This window comes from Scyliorhinus torazame, chromosome 15 (genome assembly GCF_047496885.1).
Source record: "Scyliorhinus torazame isolate Kashiwa2021f chromosome 15, sScyTor2.1, whole genome shotgun sequence".
Classification (NCBI taxonomy): domain Eukaryota; kingdom Metazoa; phylum Chordata; class Chondrichthyes; order Carcharhiniformes; family Scyliorhinidae; genus Scyliorhinus; species Scyliorhinus torazame.
Window position 1 is genome coordinate 103,303,433 of NC_092721.1, and position 12,562 is coordinate 103,315,994.

At 41.3% G+C, this 12,562-nt stretch overlaps 1 protein-coding gene across 16 annotated transcripts in view; it reads left to right on the forward strand.

Moving 5' to 3' along the window:
- Positions 1 to 12,562, forward strand: part of sytl2a (synaptotagmin-like 2a) — a 218,047-nt gene that overhangs the window by 150,095 nt on the left and 55,390 nt on the right. For 6 of the 16 annotated variants that reach the window (XM_072476502.1, XM_072476500.1, XM_072476506.1 and 3 more), the window contains 2 exons: positions 1,351 to 4,113; positions 10,507 to 10,605. In XM_072476502.1, the coding sequence (XP_072332603.1) occupies positions 1,351 to 4,113; positions 10,507 to 10,605 (2,862 nt within the window). The remainder of the gene's footprint in view (positions 1 to 1,350; positions 4,114 to 10,506; positions 10,606 to 12,562) is intronic. The other 10 variants (XM_072476509.1, XM_072476513.1, XM_072476511.1 and 7 more) reach the window with 7 other exon arrangements.

Sequence of the window (12,562 nt, forward strand, 5' to 3'; positions counted from 1 at the left end):
TCTGAGAAAAACTCTAGATTGCTAAAACCTTGCTGCCTGAAACCTGATGCAAGTGGCTGCAGGTGCATATTGCAGAGCTGCTACCATTATATTATTACAATTAATTGAGCCCTGGTGAGACAACAATTCATCTCAGTTTGACACTGGAGATCAGTTGAATCTTTCTGCTTTTTCTCATTCAGCTCAGCATCTATCGGTTAAAGTTCAGATGGAAATACTTCAAACAAACTATGGTTTTGGAAGTTTCGTATTTGGCAACATCTTTATATTGATGATACAAAATTTTGTTAAGCCGCTGTTCCTCTTTATCAGAATGTGCACCTGGAAATAATATAAAATACTTGTATTACAGATTGTTTGCTCATGGCCATGTGACACAAAGGACACGTTTGGTTTTTCTCTTCTCCAAACAAAAAAGGATTGTTGGACAGTTTTTCCTTTTTGGTCAAGATGACATTTCTCTAAAACGTAAATTCTCCTCCCCAACAACTTTAATTTTGTCCATTATCTGTAGCAGCACAAGTGCTTTCTTAATTACAGTTGCCGGATAGTGAACTGTAGTTGATAGCTAGCCTCAAATGGTTTCTTGTAACAGTGCTAACCAAATGTACTTATCTTGAGGTATTATTCCTGGGCCATTAAAATAATCCTGGCATTTAATTATTTACAATAATGAAGTTATGTTACAACTTGAAGAAATCCAAATAAAGCAATCCTTTTATGTTAACCTGCGGTGATGCTTAAGCACATGAAAGCGTTTAATTTCTTGATTAATATTTCAGGTGTAAACTTATGATATTTTATTTTCAGATATCATAAAATTAAGTCATATACTTCAACAATAACCTCAAATTTGCCTTTTTTTAAAGTAGCTCAGAATCCGCATTGAGAGACTTCTATTCCAATTAGTTTTGGTCATTTCTGTTGTCTATTATTTAGCATGTTTTGTAGTTTATTAAAATTGAACAACAGATACTCGATAATATAAACCACAAATTTAGAAAGTTATATATTGTCCTATGATTTAATATAAATACAAGTTAGTTGGTCTATTTAGAAGAACTGTTTTGGAAAACTGCACCTGTCGAATGGCAGCTAACAATATATAAACCGATGAATGCTTAACTCCTGCCTTGTTAACCAAAGTTTTTTACCCATTTAAAGTAAATGGGTCATTGTCTCTTAATGGATAGATGATTACCAACATGTTGAGCATTCATCTGCTAGAAGCAACTTTAATCTTTAGTCTCATGCTAGGTAATTGGAAGTGTCACCATTTGAAATGCAATTATTTGGTTACCAACCTCGCGAGGAAGAATAAACAAAGTATTTCTATTTATTTCATTACAGATGAGAGGAAACTTCACACTGACTTTGAGTCTCCTCAGGTGTCTAACCAGCAGCCTACAAAAATATCCCAAGGTAAGCACGTTAACTTTGCGGTGCCTCTCTTCAAGACTGCAGCAACAGAACAAAGACATGAGGCTCATTCTTCACAGTCCCAAATGCTTGATAAATATACTGCTGAACACATGAAGGCAGCTGATGAATCCATATCAAAGGTGTTAGATTGGTTCACCAGAAGTGAAGCTGTGTCATCGGTAAATACAGAGGCAATGAAAACTCCACCTGACCCAATAGTGGAGTACAAGCCTAAAGCTGTGATAACAGTAAATTCAAAGCCTAATGCTGAGTTTTCACACAGTGAAGCTGATATATTTACAAAAAAACCCCAAAAGCTGCCAAACATGAACCATGAAATCCAAGCACAAGGAGAACAAGAAATCCAATTGCAGGAAGTTCAAACTCCGATAAAAGAGAATATTTTTGATAAATCTTTAATTCCCGAACCATTACTTCTGGAGGAGAAAAATAAAACTAGAACAAAAAATGATTCTGAGATTACTTATCCACTTTCTGAGAACATATTCCAATCTTTGAATGATGAACAGCAGCACATCAAACTGGAGCAAGATGAAGAGTCGAAACAAGAACCATCAGTTTTAAAATACTTCCCTGAGAAAGGGAGAGCTGGAGCAAATGAACATGCAAATAGAGAACCAGAAAGCGCTCAAGCAATTTCAGAAGATACCGACTTTTTCCTTGCTACTGATAAAAATAGTGCGCAAGAAACTAAATCAGGACCAGAAAGTACTGGCTGGAATGTAGAAGAATTAAAAACCTTACCAACAATTAGTACCAAAAGTACCACAGAGCAAGCGCTTCCCACTTTCCAAAAACATTCACCAAACCCCACAACTTCAGGCCAAGAAAATGCTTTTGCAAATATGGTGTTTGGAAAGTCAGCCAGGAGGGAAAGTGCCATTGATATTGAATCATCTAATTACAAGTTGGAAAACGAAGGAACTAATTTAGTGACTACTGAAAGTTTGTATCCTGTATTCCTCAAAAATGTAGTAGTACAAGACTTGGACAACACCAAAATCGAAAAAGAGCCACACAATGATGAAATAAGCCAACTAAAGAGAGATGGACAATGTCATGTAACTACAACACGTGAGAAGCCTTTCTTGGAAAAAGTAATGCAAAGAACAAAAGAAAATGTGCATGCACCTGTATATGATCAGTCAGCTACAACAAAAAACATAGCTTTTCGCAAAATGGATTCAAAAAGTCTGTTTCCGAAGCGGAATGAACAAGAAATCAATGCTTTACAAGGAAAAAGATTTATTGATGTCCCAGATTTGGGACAGACGTTGAGTAATGAGGAAAAGAAAACCGAGGTGGATTTCCACTTGGAGAACAATACAGATGCATTTCCTGTAAATGCAAAGCTGGAACAAACATTGAGCGATAAGGAAAATAAAACTGAGGCGGATCTCCAATTGAAGGAGAATGGCGCAAATGTAATTCCTGTAAAGGACCAGCCTTTCACTATAGTTTCAATCAAGAAAAGAATATGTAACATATCAGATAATCCTTCTATCAATCAAGCAGAATTCAAAAACTTGAGAAACTTTTGGGCTAAGGAAACTAAAATAGATGTTGGTGATGATGCTCAATCGGTGGTGGCAAACACGCCAGATGGCAAACGCCGAATGATCCTGAAAATGCCAACAAGCACTGAACCGGAAATGTTACTGGAAGCAACATCTTTGGTGACAAAGAAACCTGTATTTATCCAGAGAGCTCAAACTCCTTCAAACTCTCATACACCTGATGAACTCTCCGAAAATGAAAGTAAGAAAGTCCAGCTATATAGTGGACCAAGTGTCCAAGAAAGAATGCAACAGATACGTCAACACAGAGAAACTCAAACTGAGAAGAAAAAATTGAACACCAAATATTTCCCCAAAGTTCTCCCTACAGAACCTGAAGAAATCATAAACTTGAAGAAAGCACGAAAGTCAAATGAAAATAAACTTCAGTCCAGTGATTTCCAGAATCACTCCTCTGAAGTAGAGCTTAGTGACCATGAACCAGTTAATAGAAGAATAGTCAATTCACAAGAAGACATAAACCTAAGAAACTCAACAAGTAGACCAAGCACTTCCGACAAAATCAGAAATAATGACGTGGAAAATATTCCAGAAAAGAGATCTCACAGCCGAATCCCGAGTGTTCTAAAACCAGCTGGTATATCTTATCAAGATAAAAATTCATCAATTGGACAAAGTTCCTCCAGTGAAGTGAGCAATAATGAAGAAAATCTTACTTTGTTTGCAGGACTATCCCTGGTTGTAGAAGAAAATGACATCCTCCAGAAGAAACTGAGCAAATATGAGCCATTGGACAATGCGATCCAGAGTAGTCTGAAGTTGGATGACTTATCTTTTGATGAAGAGAATCTATCACCTGTTAAAACTGATAAACACTCCAAGTATGATGAAGATCTAGGAGTAGCTTTAGACAAGGATCAGAGAGGTTTTGACTTCGAAGACCAATTCAAATCTGATTTGAATCTTCCATCTGGAATTACCAAGAAGAGTAACTTCAAGGAAATTTACGCTAGTCCCATCAAACAATCCGGAGAAAGGTTCAAGTCAGATATACCTTATAATCCATATCAAGATGTTTCACCTAAAAATGTATTGTCAAACTATTCAGGAGGAAATGACCACTTGCGTGCTGAATCCCGAAGGCGATCCCTCAGTGAGCATCAGCATGAATTTATTTTTGCTGGCATAGTGGGTTATTCTGTTCCTTTTTTCTCTTGTTGATTGGTTTCCATTTTCTATCCACTTTTTTGATTTTGAATGTAGTTGATTATACATTTCCACCAATCATCATCATGATTTTGTATAGATACTGGATTTAACTATGGGTGCTCTGTGTGGCAATATCAAACTTCAAAAACACTTCCATGCTGGCCTGCTTCCAGAATCTGAATAATCACACTTTCTTGATGGTTTTCCATGGTGGTACAGAAGTTCAATTGTTTCCTTCTGTTAAGTGGGTGCGAAATACTTCTACTACAAATCATAATGATGCTGGTTCTTAAAAATATTAACCTTTTTTTCTACAATTGTTGCAGCCAGAGTGTTGGTGCATGGGACTGACTCACTTAGTACTACTTTTGCACCTGGATGAGAAGGTTGCCGGGTCAAGCCTATTCCCAAGACTTGACCTCTTAATCTAGGATGGCACTGCAGTGCAAAACTTGGGTGATACTCTTCAGGTGTTGCCCTCATACAAGATGATAAACTGAATACCTATCTTACTTGTGTCTCATAGAATCCGTACTGTGCAGAAGGAGGCCAGTCGGCCCATTGAGTCTGCATTGACCCTCCAGAAAACCACCACCCCCACGCCCCACCCCATGCCCATAATCCCACCTAACATTTTGGACACTTAAGGGGCAATTTAGCAGGGCCAATCCACATTTTTGGACTGTGGCAGGAAACTGGAGTTCCTGGAGAGAATCCACACAGACACTGGGAGAAAGTGCGTACTCCACATAGACATTCACCCAAGGTCAGAATTTAACCCGGGTCGCTGGCACTGTGAGGCAGCAGTGCTAACCATTGTGCCACCACTCCGCCATTGTTTCAAGTAGACTTTAAAAATCCCATGGCAGTAGTATAAAAAGAACAGATTATTCTGTTTTTCAGCTAACCTGGTTTGAAGGACCAATCATTAATTTTAAAAATCAGCTTATCATTATCAAACTTTCTAATGGGATATTGATATTGCAGATGTAAAACAACAGTGCACTCCAAAATATTTGTCTTTGAAGCACTTAATTGAGATATTTGAGAATGTTGAAGTGTTGGACAAATGCAACTATTTTCTTGAAGTTTGTTCAGTAAAAAACATTTTAATGCTGCATCTCTTTAAGACCTGTACATGGGAATATTGTGAAGGAGTGGTAGTGTGTTAGCTGCTTAACATAGTTACAATCATGCTGCATTTGCAATAATGGTTTCAAGTATCAGAGGTAGGAAATCTGACTTCAGCATATTTGTGGATGTTATGGTAACTTTTTGACCAAGCTCAGATATTTTTCCACATTTCCATACTAAAAAACACATTTTGGAAAATGAGAAAGTAAATATGAAAAACTATATGTGTATGTGGACATACAACACTAACCTTGCCTGAGTATACTTGGGCTACCATGAAAATAATTTGGGGGTCTCTGGCTTTTATAATTAAACATCTTCTACTTGGAACTAAGAGTCACAAGTGCAATGGGTAAATATGCAGATGATATGAAACTAATGTAGGTGGTACTATAAACAGGATAAACTATGAGAAGATTTGTGTGTTCCTGGGAATTGGGCAGACAGGTGAGAGTTGAAATTCAGTGTGGAAAAATGCAAAGTGCTACTTGTGGGAGCAAAAGATCAAAAAAGCATCTATTGATTAAATGGAAAGAAAATTGTGATTGAAATTGATCTAGGGGTCCTGATTGGCAATAAATGGAAGCTTTCAGAGCAGTGCTTGGCAACGGTGAGTAAAGCAGATGAGCTCTTGAGGTGCAGTAAAAGGCCAATATTGAATTGAAATAGTGAGGTGATTTTGCCATTTCATGGCCCAGATTTTGGGTTGCTAATAACCGTAAAATTCGGTGTTCACCATTAATCTTGTGAAATCGTCAGCAACCTGTGGAGTCCACGCCATAAACAGTGAGATGTGGAAATCCAGAAGTTGCTGCCAGTGATTTGATGCTGCTGGGGACCCCACAAAATATCATCAATTAGCATCATTGAACTGAGGAGAATGTCCACTGTTATATTATTAGACTCCTTGAAAGGGCTGCACCTTGTTGACTGAGGTGTAACTGGATTTTTAACAGCATTCTAATTACTGCTCAAAAACCTCCTCTCTGAGAATAATTTCATTTGTTCAGTCTCAAATTTCTCCATTTATAATCAGCCGTCACTAAATTTTGCTTTATAGCACTTTTGGTGTTGCAAGTGCCATTTTGGTACTGAAATGACATCGGTGCTGTGCACACTCACTTAGGCGAGGCCTGCATCAAACACCATTTGAGTGCAGGTGTTCCGAGCATGCACGCGAAGTATGCAGAGTTGGCAGATCATGAAGTCATGCTGATTTAATACCAGCATTGTCATTTTGGATATGGCCACTCTAGATAATCCATTTTCTTAAATATGCATTCAGCCATAGGAAGAATCTTCCATCATTGCTACTTAATTGTATTGTCAATAACTTGCAAGTTAGTTGCTGATTACTTCTATTGATCCTGTTCGGCTTTATGGAAGAGCTTGATGTTTTGAGGAGCTGGTTCCTATTGAAGGGTTTGGTGCCTCTTGTGAAGAAGGGGTTGTTTGAAACTGCTAGGACTCTGGGCATGTCACTTGCTCCCAGTCATGAATGCATTAGTTGCAATTCAGTCATGGGCGGCATGGTGGCACATTGGATAGCACTGCTACCTCAAAGCTCCAGGGGCCCGGGTTCAATTCCATCCTCGGTGACTGTCTGTGTGGAGTTTGCACTTTGTCTGCATGGGTTTCCTCCGGGTGCTCCGATTTGCTCCTACAGTCCAAAGATGTGCAGGTTAAGTGGATTGGCCATGCTAAATTGCCTCTTAGTGTCCAAAGGTTAGGTGGGGTTCCTGGGCTTAAGTAGGGTGTTCTTTCAAGGGCTGATGTGGACTCGATGGGCCAAATGGCCTGCACTGTAAATTCCATGCCCAATCCCCCTTTTGCTGTAGATGAGATGGAACTAGCAATAGCAGGGCAACAAATTAGAGGACAAGCTGATCAGAGGAGGACTCTCTGCTTGAAGCCTCACTCACTTAGGGTCTTCCAGGAGTACTTCTGTGACTTTGAACTAAGACAGGAGCAGTGTGTGCATCATATGAACCTTACTACAGAGGTGCTCACAGAACTCTGCCAACTCCTGGAAACAAACCTTCAATCTTACAGGAGGGCAAAACAGCTCGGCCAGTGGCTGTAATTTCTTTGTGTTGGAATCCTTCCAGGATTCAACAGGCTGCATTGTTAACATCTCCCAGTTCACTATCCACTGATCCATCAGAGATGGAAGACTCTTGAAGCCAGGTTCAAGCCTAGTACAGTCATATGATATTACAAACTTAAAGTCAATACTCTCTGCAAATAATGTGATTTTTGGCATTTGGACTATGGACAGTATCTGGTTAAATATGAACATAGTTGAGGGTTCCGCACAGCTTTTTGTGGCATTCACACTTCCCATTGTTTAAGGCTGGGCCAATACCTGAAGAATATGGAGTTTCCAGACTACTTGCCTACAAACTAAAAGGAAGATTGAAACTCTGTGGTCACCATCAACTTTCCATTGTATCATGATGGCCTCCCTCAACCAAATAGACTGGGTGGACCATCCAGTCTCCCCACTGAAAGTCCTCATTTGTGGTCTCAGCCCCATTGCTGGCGATAGCCTCTGAAGGTCATTCCAATTGTAGTGATAACAACATGGAGGTGATGCCAGACAGCGTGCAGGACCTCACCAGTTAGCTACTGCTGCCTCTGGTTGTGTGCCACCTTGATGTGCAAAGGAGACAAAAATGTGTTTTGCTGATGTGGCTGCCATTGCTGAATAGCTTGCCGTGTGTGCACGCTGTGATTGAGAGGCTTGCAGCAATGCTAGTTGTGAGGATGAGGTGAAGTCATGAGCATTGTTTTTAGTTGTTGGTAGGTGAGAAATATAGTCATGGTGCATTGGGCTAGTGATGCAATTGTAAAGATATGGGCCTGCCTTTCCCTTTTGAGGTGAGAATCATGAGTCCGGAATTTCCTGATGTTGCGATCCCACCTCCAGTCCAGCAGTACCTGCCTATGCTATTTTCATAGTAGGGTGTGGGGATAGGCTGGAGTTGGAGCCACCATTTCCTGAAACGGAACCGTGGTGGGAACAGAGATAGATGGATGCTAAGGCAGGCAAGTTAGTGACCCACCTCTTATTTAGAAGTCGGTGATAGAAGGACCTTGTCCTCTCACACCACCCCAGGAGTTTCATCTGATTACTATTAAGTACAACTGAGATGACCTCGTGATGTACATTCTCAAACAAGTTCCTATCCGGGCACTGCACCAAAAGGCCACCCTGGGATCCAGTATGGATTTGGGGCACTTTAAGGGCTTCCTAGTGGTTGTAGTTGTAGCTCCAGGGGTTGAAGTTAATGCGATAATGTGTGTGGTTGTGGAAGGGTATTTGGGACACTCTCTCCATCTGCCTTACTCCATCTATATTTGCATCTATTATTCCCGGACACATTTCCCAGCTCATTTGTTTGATGCTTGGGGAATCTGAGGTTGTGTTGTCAGTTATTACGCCTGATGTATATATACAATATCAAACATTCATTCCTGACCCTTGATGTGCCGCCATGAAAGGTCAGGAACCAAAGATTTTTTTTCCATCCCCTTTACTCAAAAGCTTCCAAAGGTACGTTGCGTGATTTGTTATCCCATTTCCAACTCTCCTGGGCTACATCCTGGGCATGCCAATTTGTTAACATGATATTTAAGCATTCCTGATCATAGTCGGCATTGCTCGCGCTCTTGTAGAATGGGCCTGGTGTCAACCCCTGAGGAAAAAAATATATCTCCTCATCTCTGTTAAAAGGTGATCCCTTATTTTTAAACAGTGACTCCTAGTTCTAGTTTCTCTCCCAAAAGGAAACATCCTTTTCTACATCCATCCTGTCAAGACCCCACAGGATCTTGAATCTTTCAATCAAGTTGCCTCTTACTCTTCCAAATTCCAGTAGGTAGGTTGCCTGTTCAACTCTTCCTCAGAAGACAACCCTCCCATTCCTGCTATTGATCCATTAAACCTTCTCTGAATTGCTTCCAATGCATCATTCCTTAAATAAGGAGACTAATATTGTACTCCAGATGTGGCCCCACTAAAGCCCTTATAACTGAAGCACAACTCCCTACTTTTGTATTCCATTCGCCTTGCAATACGCAGTAAACATTCTATTAGCTTTCCTAATTATTTGCTGTACAATAATACTAACCTTTAACAATTCATGCACTGGGACATCCAGATCCTTCTGCATCTTAGACCTGTACAATCTCTCACCATTAATTCTTCCTGTCAAGGGCAGCACGGTGGCACAGTGGTAGCACTGCAGTCTCATGGCGCCGAGGTCCCAGGTTCGATCCCGGCTCTGGGGCACTGTCTGTATGGAGTTTGCACATTCTCCCTGTGTTTGTGTGGGTTTCGCCCCCACAACCCAAAGATGTGCACGGTAGGTGGATTGAACATGCTAAATTGCCCCTTAATTGGAAAAAATGAACTGGGTACTCTAAATTTTTTTTTTTTTAATTCTTCCTGTTAAAATGGACAAATCCACATTTTACCACATTATACTCCCATTTGGCAGATCTTTACTCACTCAATCTATTTATATATTTTTGTAGCCTTACTATGCCCTCTTCTCAACTTACTTTCCTACATATCTTTGTGTCATCCAACAATCCTTCTGTCCCTTCATCCAAGTCATTTAAATTTTAAAAAGTTGAGGCCCCATAACAGATCACTACTGGTTCCATCTTGTTAACCAGAAAATTACCCATTGATGCCTATCCTCTGTTTCCTGTTAGCGAGCCAATCTTCTGTCCATGCTAATATGTTACCCCCGATATCCTGACCTTTTATTTTCTGCAATAATCTTTGGTTCAACACCTTGCAAATGCCTTCTGGAAATCTTGGCACAGGGCACCCTTTATCCACAGAAAATGCTACTTCAAAGAACTCTAGTTTGGTCAAACATGATTTCCAAATGAATAAGCTCTGCATGCATATTCCACCTTTTGTGAATTACTGCTAGTAGTTGCTATCCAAGTGACAACGAATAGAAACTTTGGGAGAATAAAGTTGAAAAATCTTTTGTACTCTGAAACCAAATAATATTGTACCTGACCAATCAGTGCCATTCGGTCCAAAGTGGGCAAATGTTTTGTCACAGAGTACAGAAATTCCAACATGGTGACTAAATCATATCTTGATTATTCTTAATTAGGCACTGATTAAGTGACTCTTTAAATGTAGTATTTTTCAATTGTCAAGATGTTCCCTTTCCAGCAGGTGAGGAAGAAGAGATGTCTGCTTTGGCTTTGAAAAGAAACTCTCGTTTAAATGAAACTTACAAAAGTCTACAGGATATCAATGCCACCTCCTCAAGTGAGTACATGAATTAATCAACTGCCTAATCCTTCCTTTCAAAGCCATAAGTGTCATGATATCCAAACACACACATCATGATAGACACACCAACAGACAAATCAGAACACACAACACCACAACCAATCACAGACAAGGACAGGGGCAGTATAAAAGGACAAACACGACACCTGGTGGCCAGTATTAGCTGGAGACCAGGACAAGGACCGATCTGTTACACGACACACTCAGGGAGACACAACGTGCAGAGTATCCAGACCGAATTGTATATAGAAGTTGAAATAAAATAGAGTGTACCATATACAACTGTGTTGGTTCATCTGTGCATCAGAGCACCCAACACCACATGGTACAGGAGTGGATCGATACCTGCCGACATACCTCAGTGTACAGAGACAACCAGCAGTACCCAGGCAAGATGTATTGGCTCCCGGTTCCGCAGCCGTTCCAGTGCCAAGGCGATCTCCGCGAAAACTGGCGCCGATTCCGGCAAGCGTTTGAATTGTTCCTGGTGGCAGCTGAACTCAAAGACCTGGATGATAATGAAAAAATTGAATTTCTCCTCACCATCGCCGGTGCAAGGGCAAAAGAAATCTTCACAAGGTTCAAATTCTTCAGGAGGCAACAAAGGTACGATTACCAGGCAATCCTGGACAAATTCGCCAAGTACTGTGAGGAATACGCACTCCAATCGGCAAGTAAAGGTAAGAAAAGCGGCAGTACTCACCTCGTGGCCGGGATCCCGGAGGCCGAATTCCCAGAGGCCGAAATCCTGGGCCTGAGAGAGAGTTGGGTCGAGGTCGGCGGCCATCTTGCTAAAGGTATCACGCTAGCACAGTTGCGCGAGCAGTGCGCAGAACCGGAAGTTTCGTTTGCGCATGCGCAGTCAAGAAAACGGCCATCGGTAAAGGAACAGCGATCTGCGCATGCGCAGTCGCTTACTACGTGCTACATACCGAGCGTCAGGATGTCAGAGGCCCCAGACCGCACCAATTTAAAGGGGAAACGTCCCAAATCCAATTTAAAAGGGAAACGTCCAAAAACAAAAAAACAAAAATCTGTTAAAGCAGTAAAACAACCTTCCCTCACCTGGAATGACAGCACATTGCCGCAAATTGACCCAGGAGATGAATTTGACCTCCGAAGAACCCTGCAACAAGCAGTTACCTCCGCACAAGCCGATGATTCTGACCTTGAATACTTCGATACCGATCTTTACATTTTTTCTGGACCTCGCGAGCCCAATGACAGCTCCATGGTCCTAGACGACTACGACTCGGATGGACCTTTCGTGTTGCACATTGGCGATCCTCACATTGAATCCGATGCAGATGCAGATTCATTTTTCGGATTTGAAGATTTTCAACCCAGCAGATATGACGTCTCAACTTATCAGTACCGGATGATGCTGCAGCCTGACATTAACAGACAGGGAGTGGTGCAAGCACATGGAGAGCGCCCTGCTGTCACACAGAGCATGGTCCACGTCCCGCTCAGCGTTCCCGACTCTATGAAAGAAGACATGCAAGACTCCACAGCAAGCTCGTGGACAGACTCCACGATAGAAGAAACGCTTGACTCCGATGCGCAGTCCTTGCAGGAACAAGACGATGAGGGTCTAGCAACCTCTCCTGACCAACCAGCGGCAGACGATGCAAGTCTGCCATGCTCACGTGAACAGCAAGAAGGCTATAACAGCCTACCATGCTCACCTGCACAGCAGCATGACCATGACGGTCTCTCATGCTACAATGAAGTACGAAGTCTTACAACACCAGGTTAAAGTCCAACAGGTTTGTTTCGATGTCACTAGCTTTCGGAGCGCTGCTCCTTCCTCAGGTGAATAAAGAGGTATGTTCCAGAAACATATATAGACAAATTCAAAGATGCCAAACAATGTTTGGAATGCGAGCATTAGCAGGTGATTAAATCTTTACAGATCCAGAGATGGGGTAAC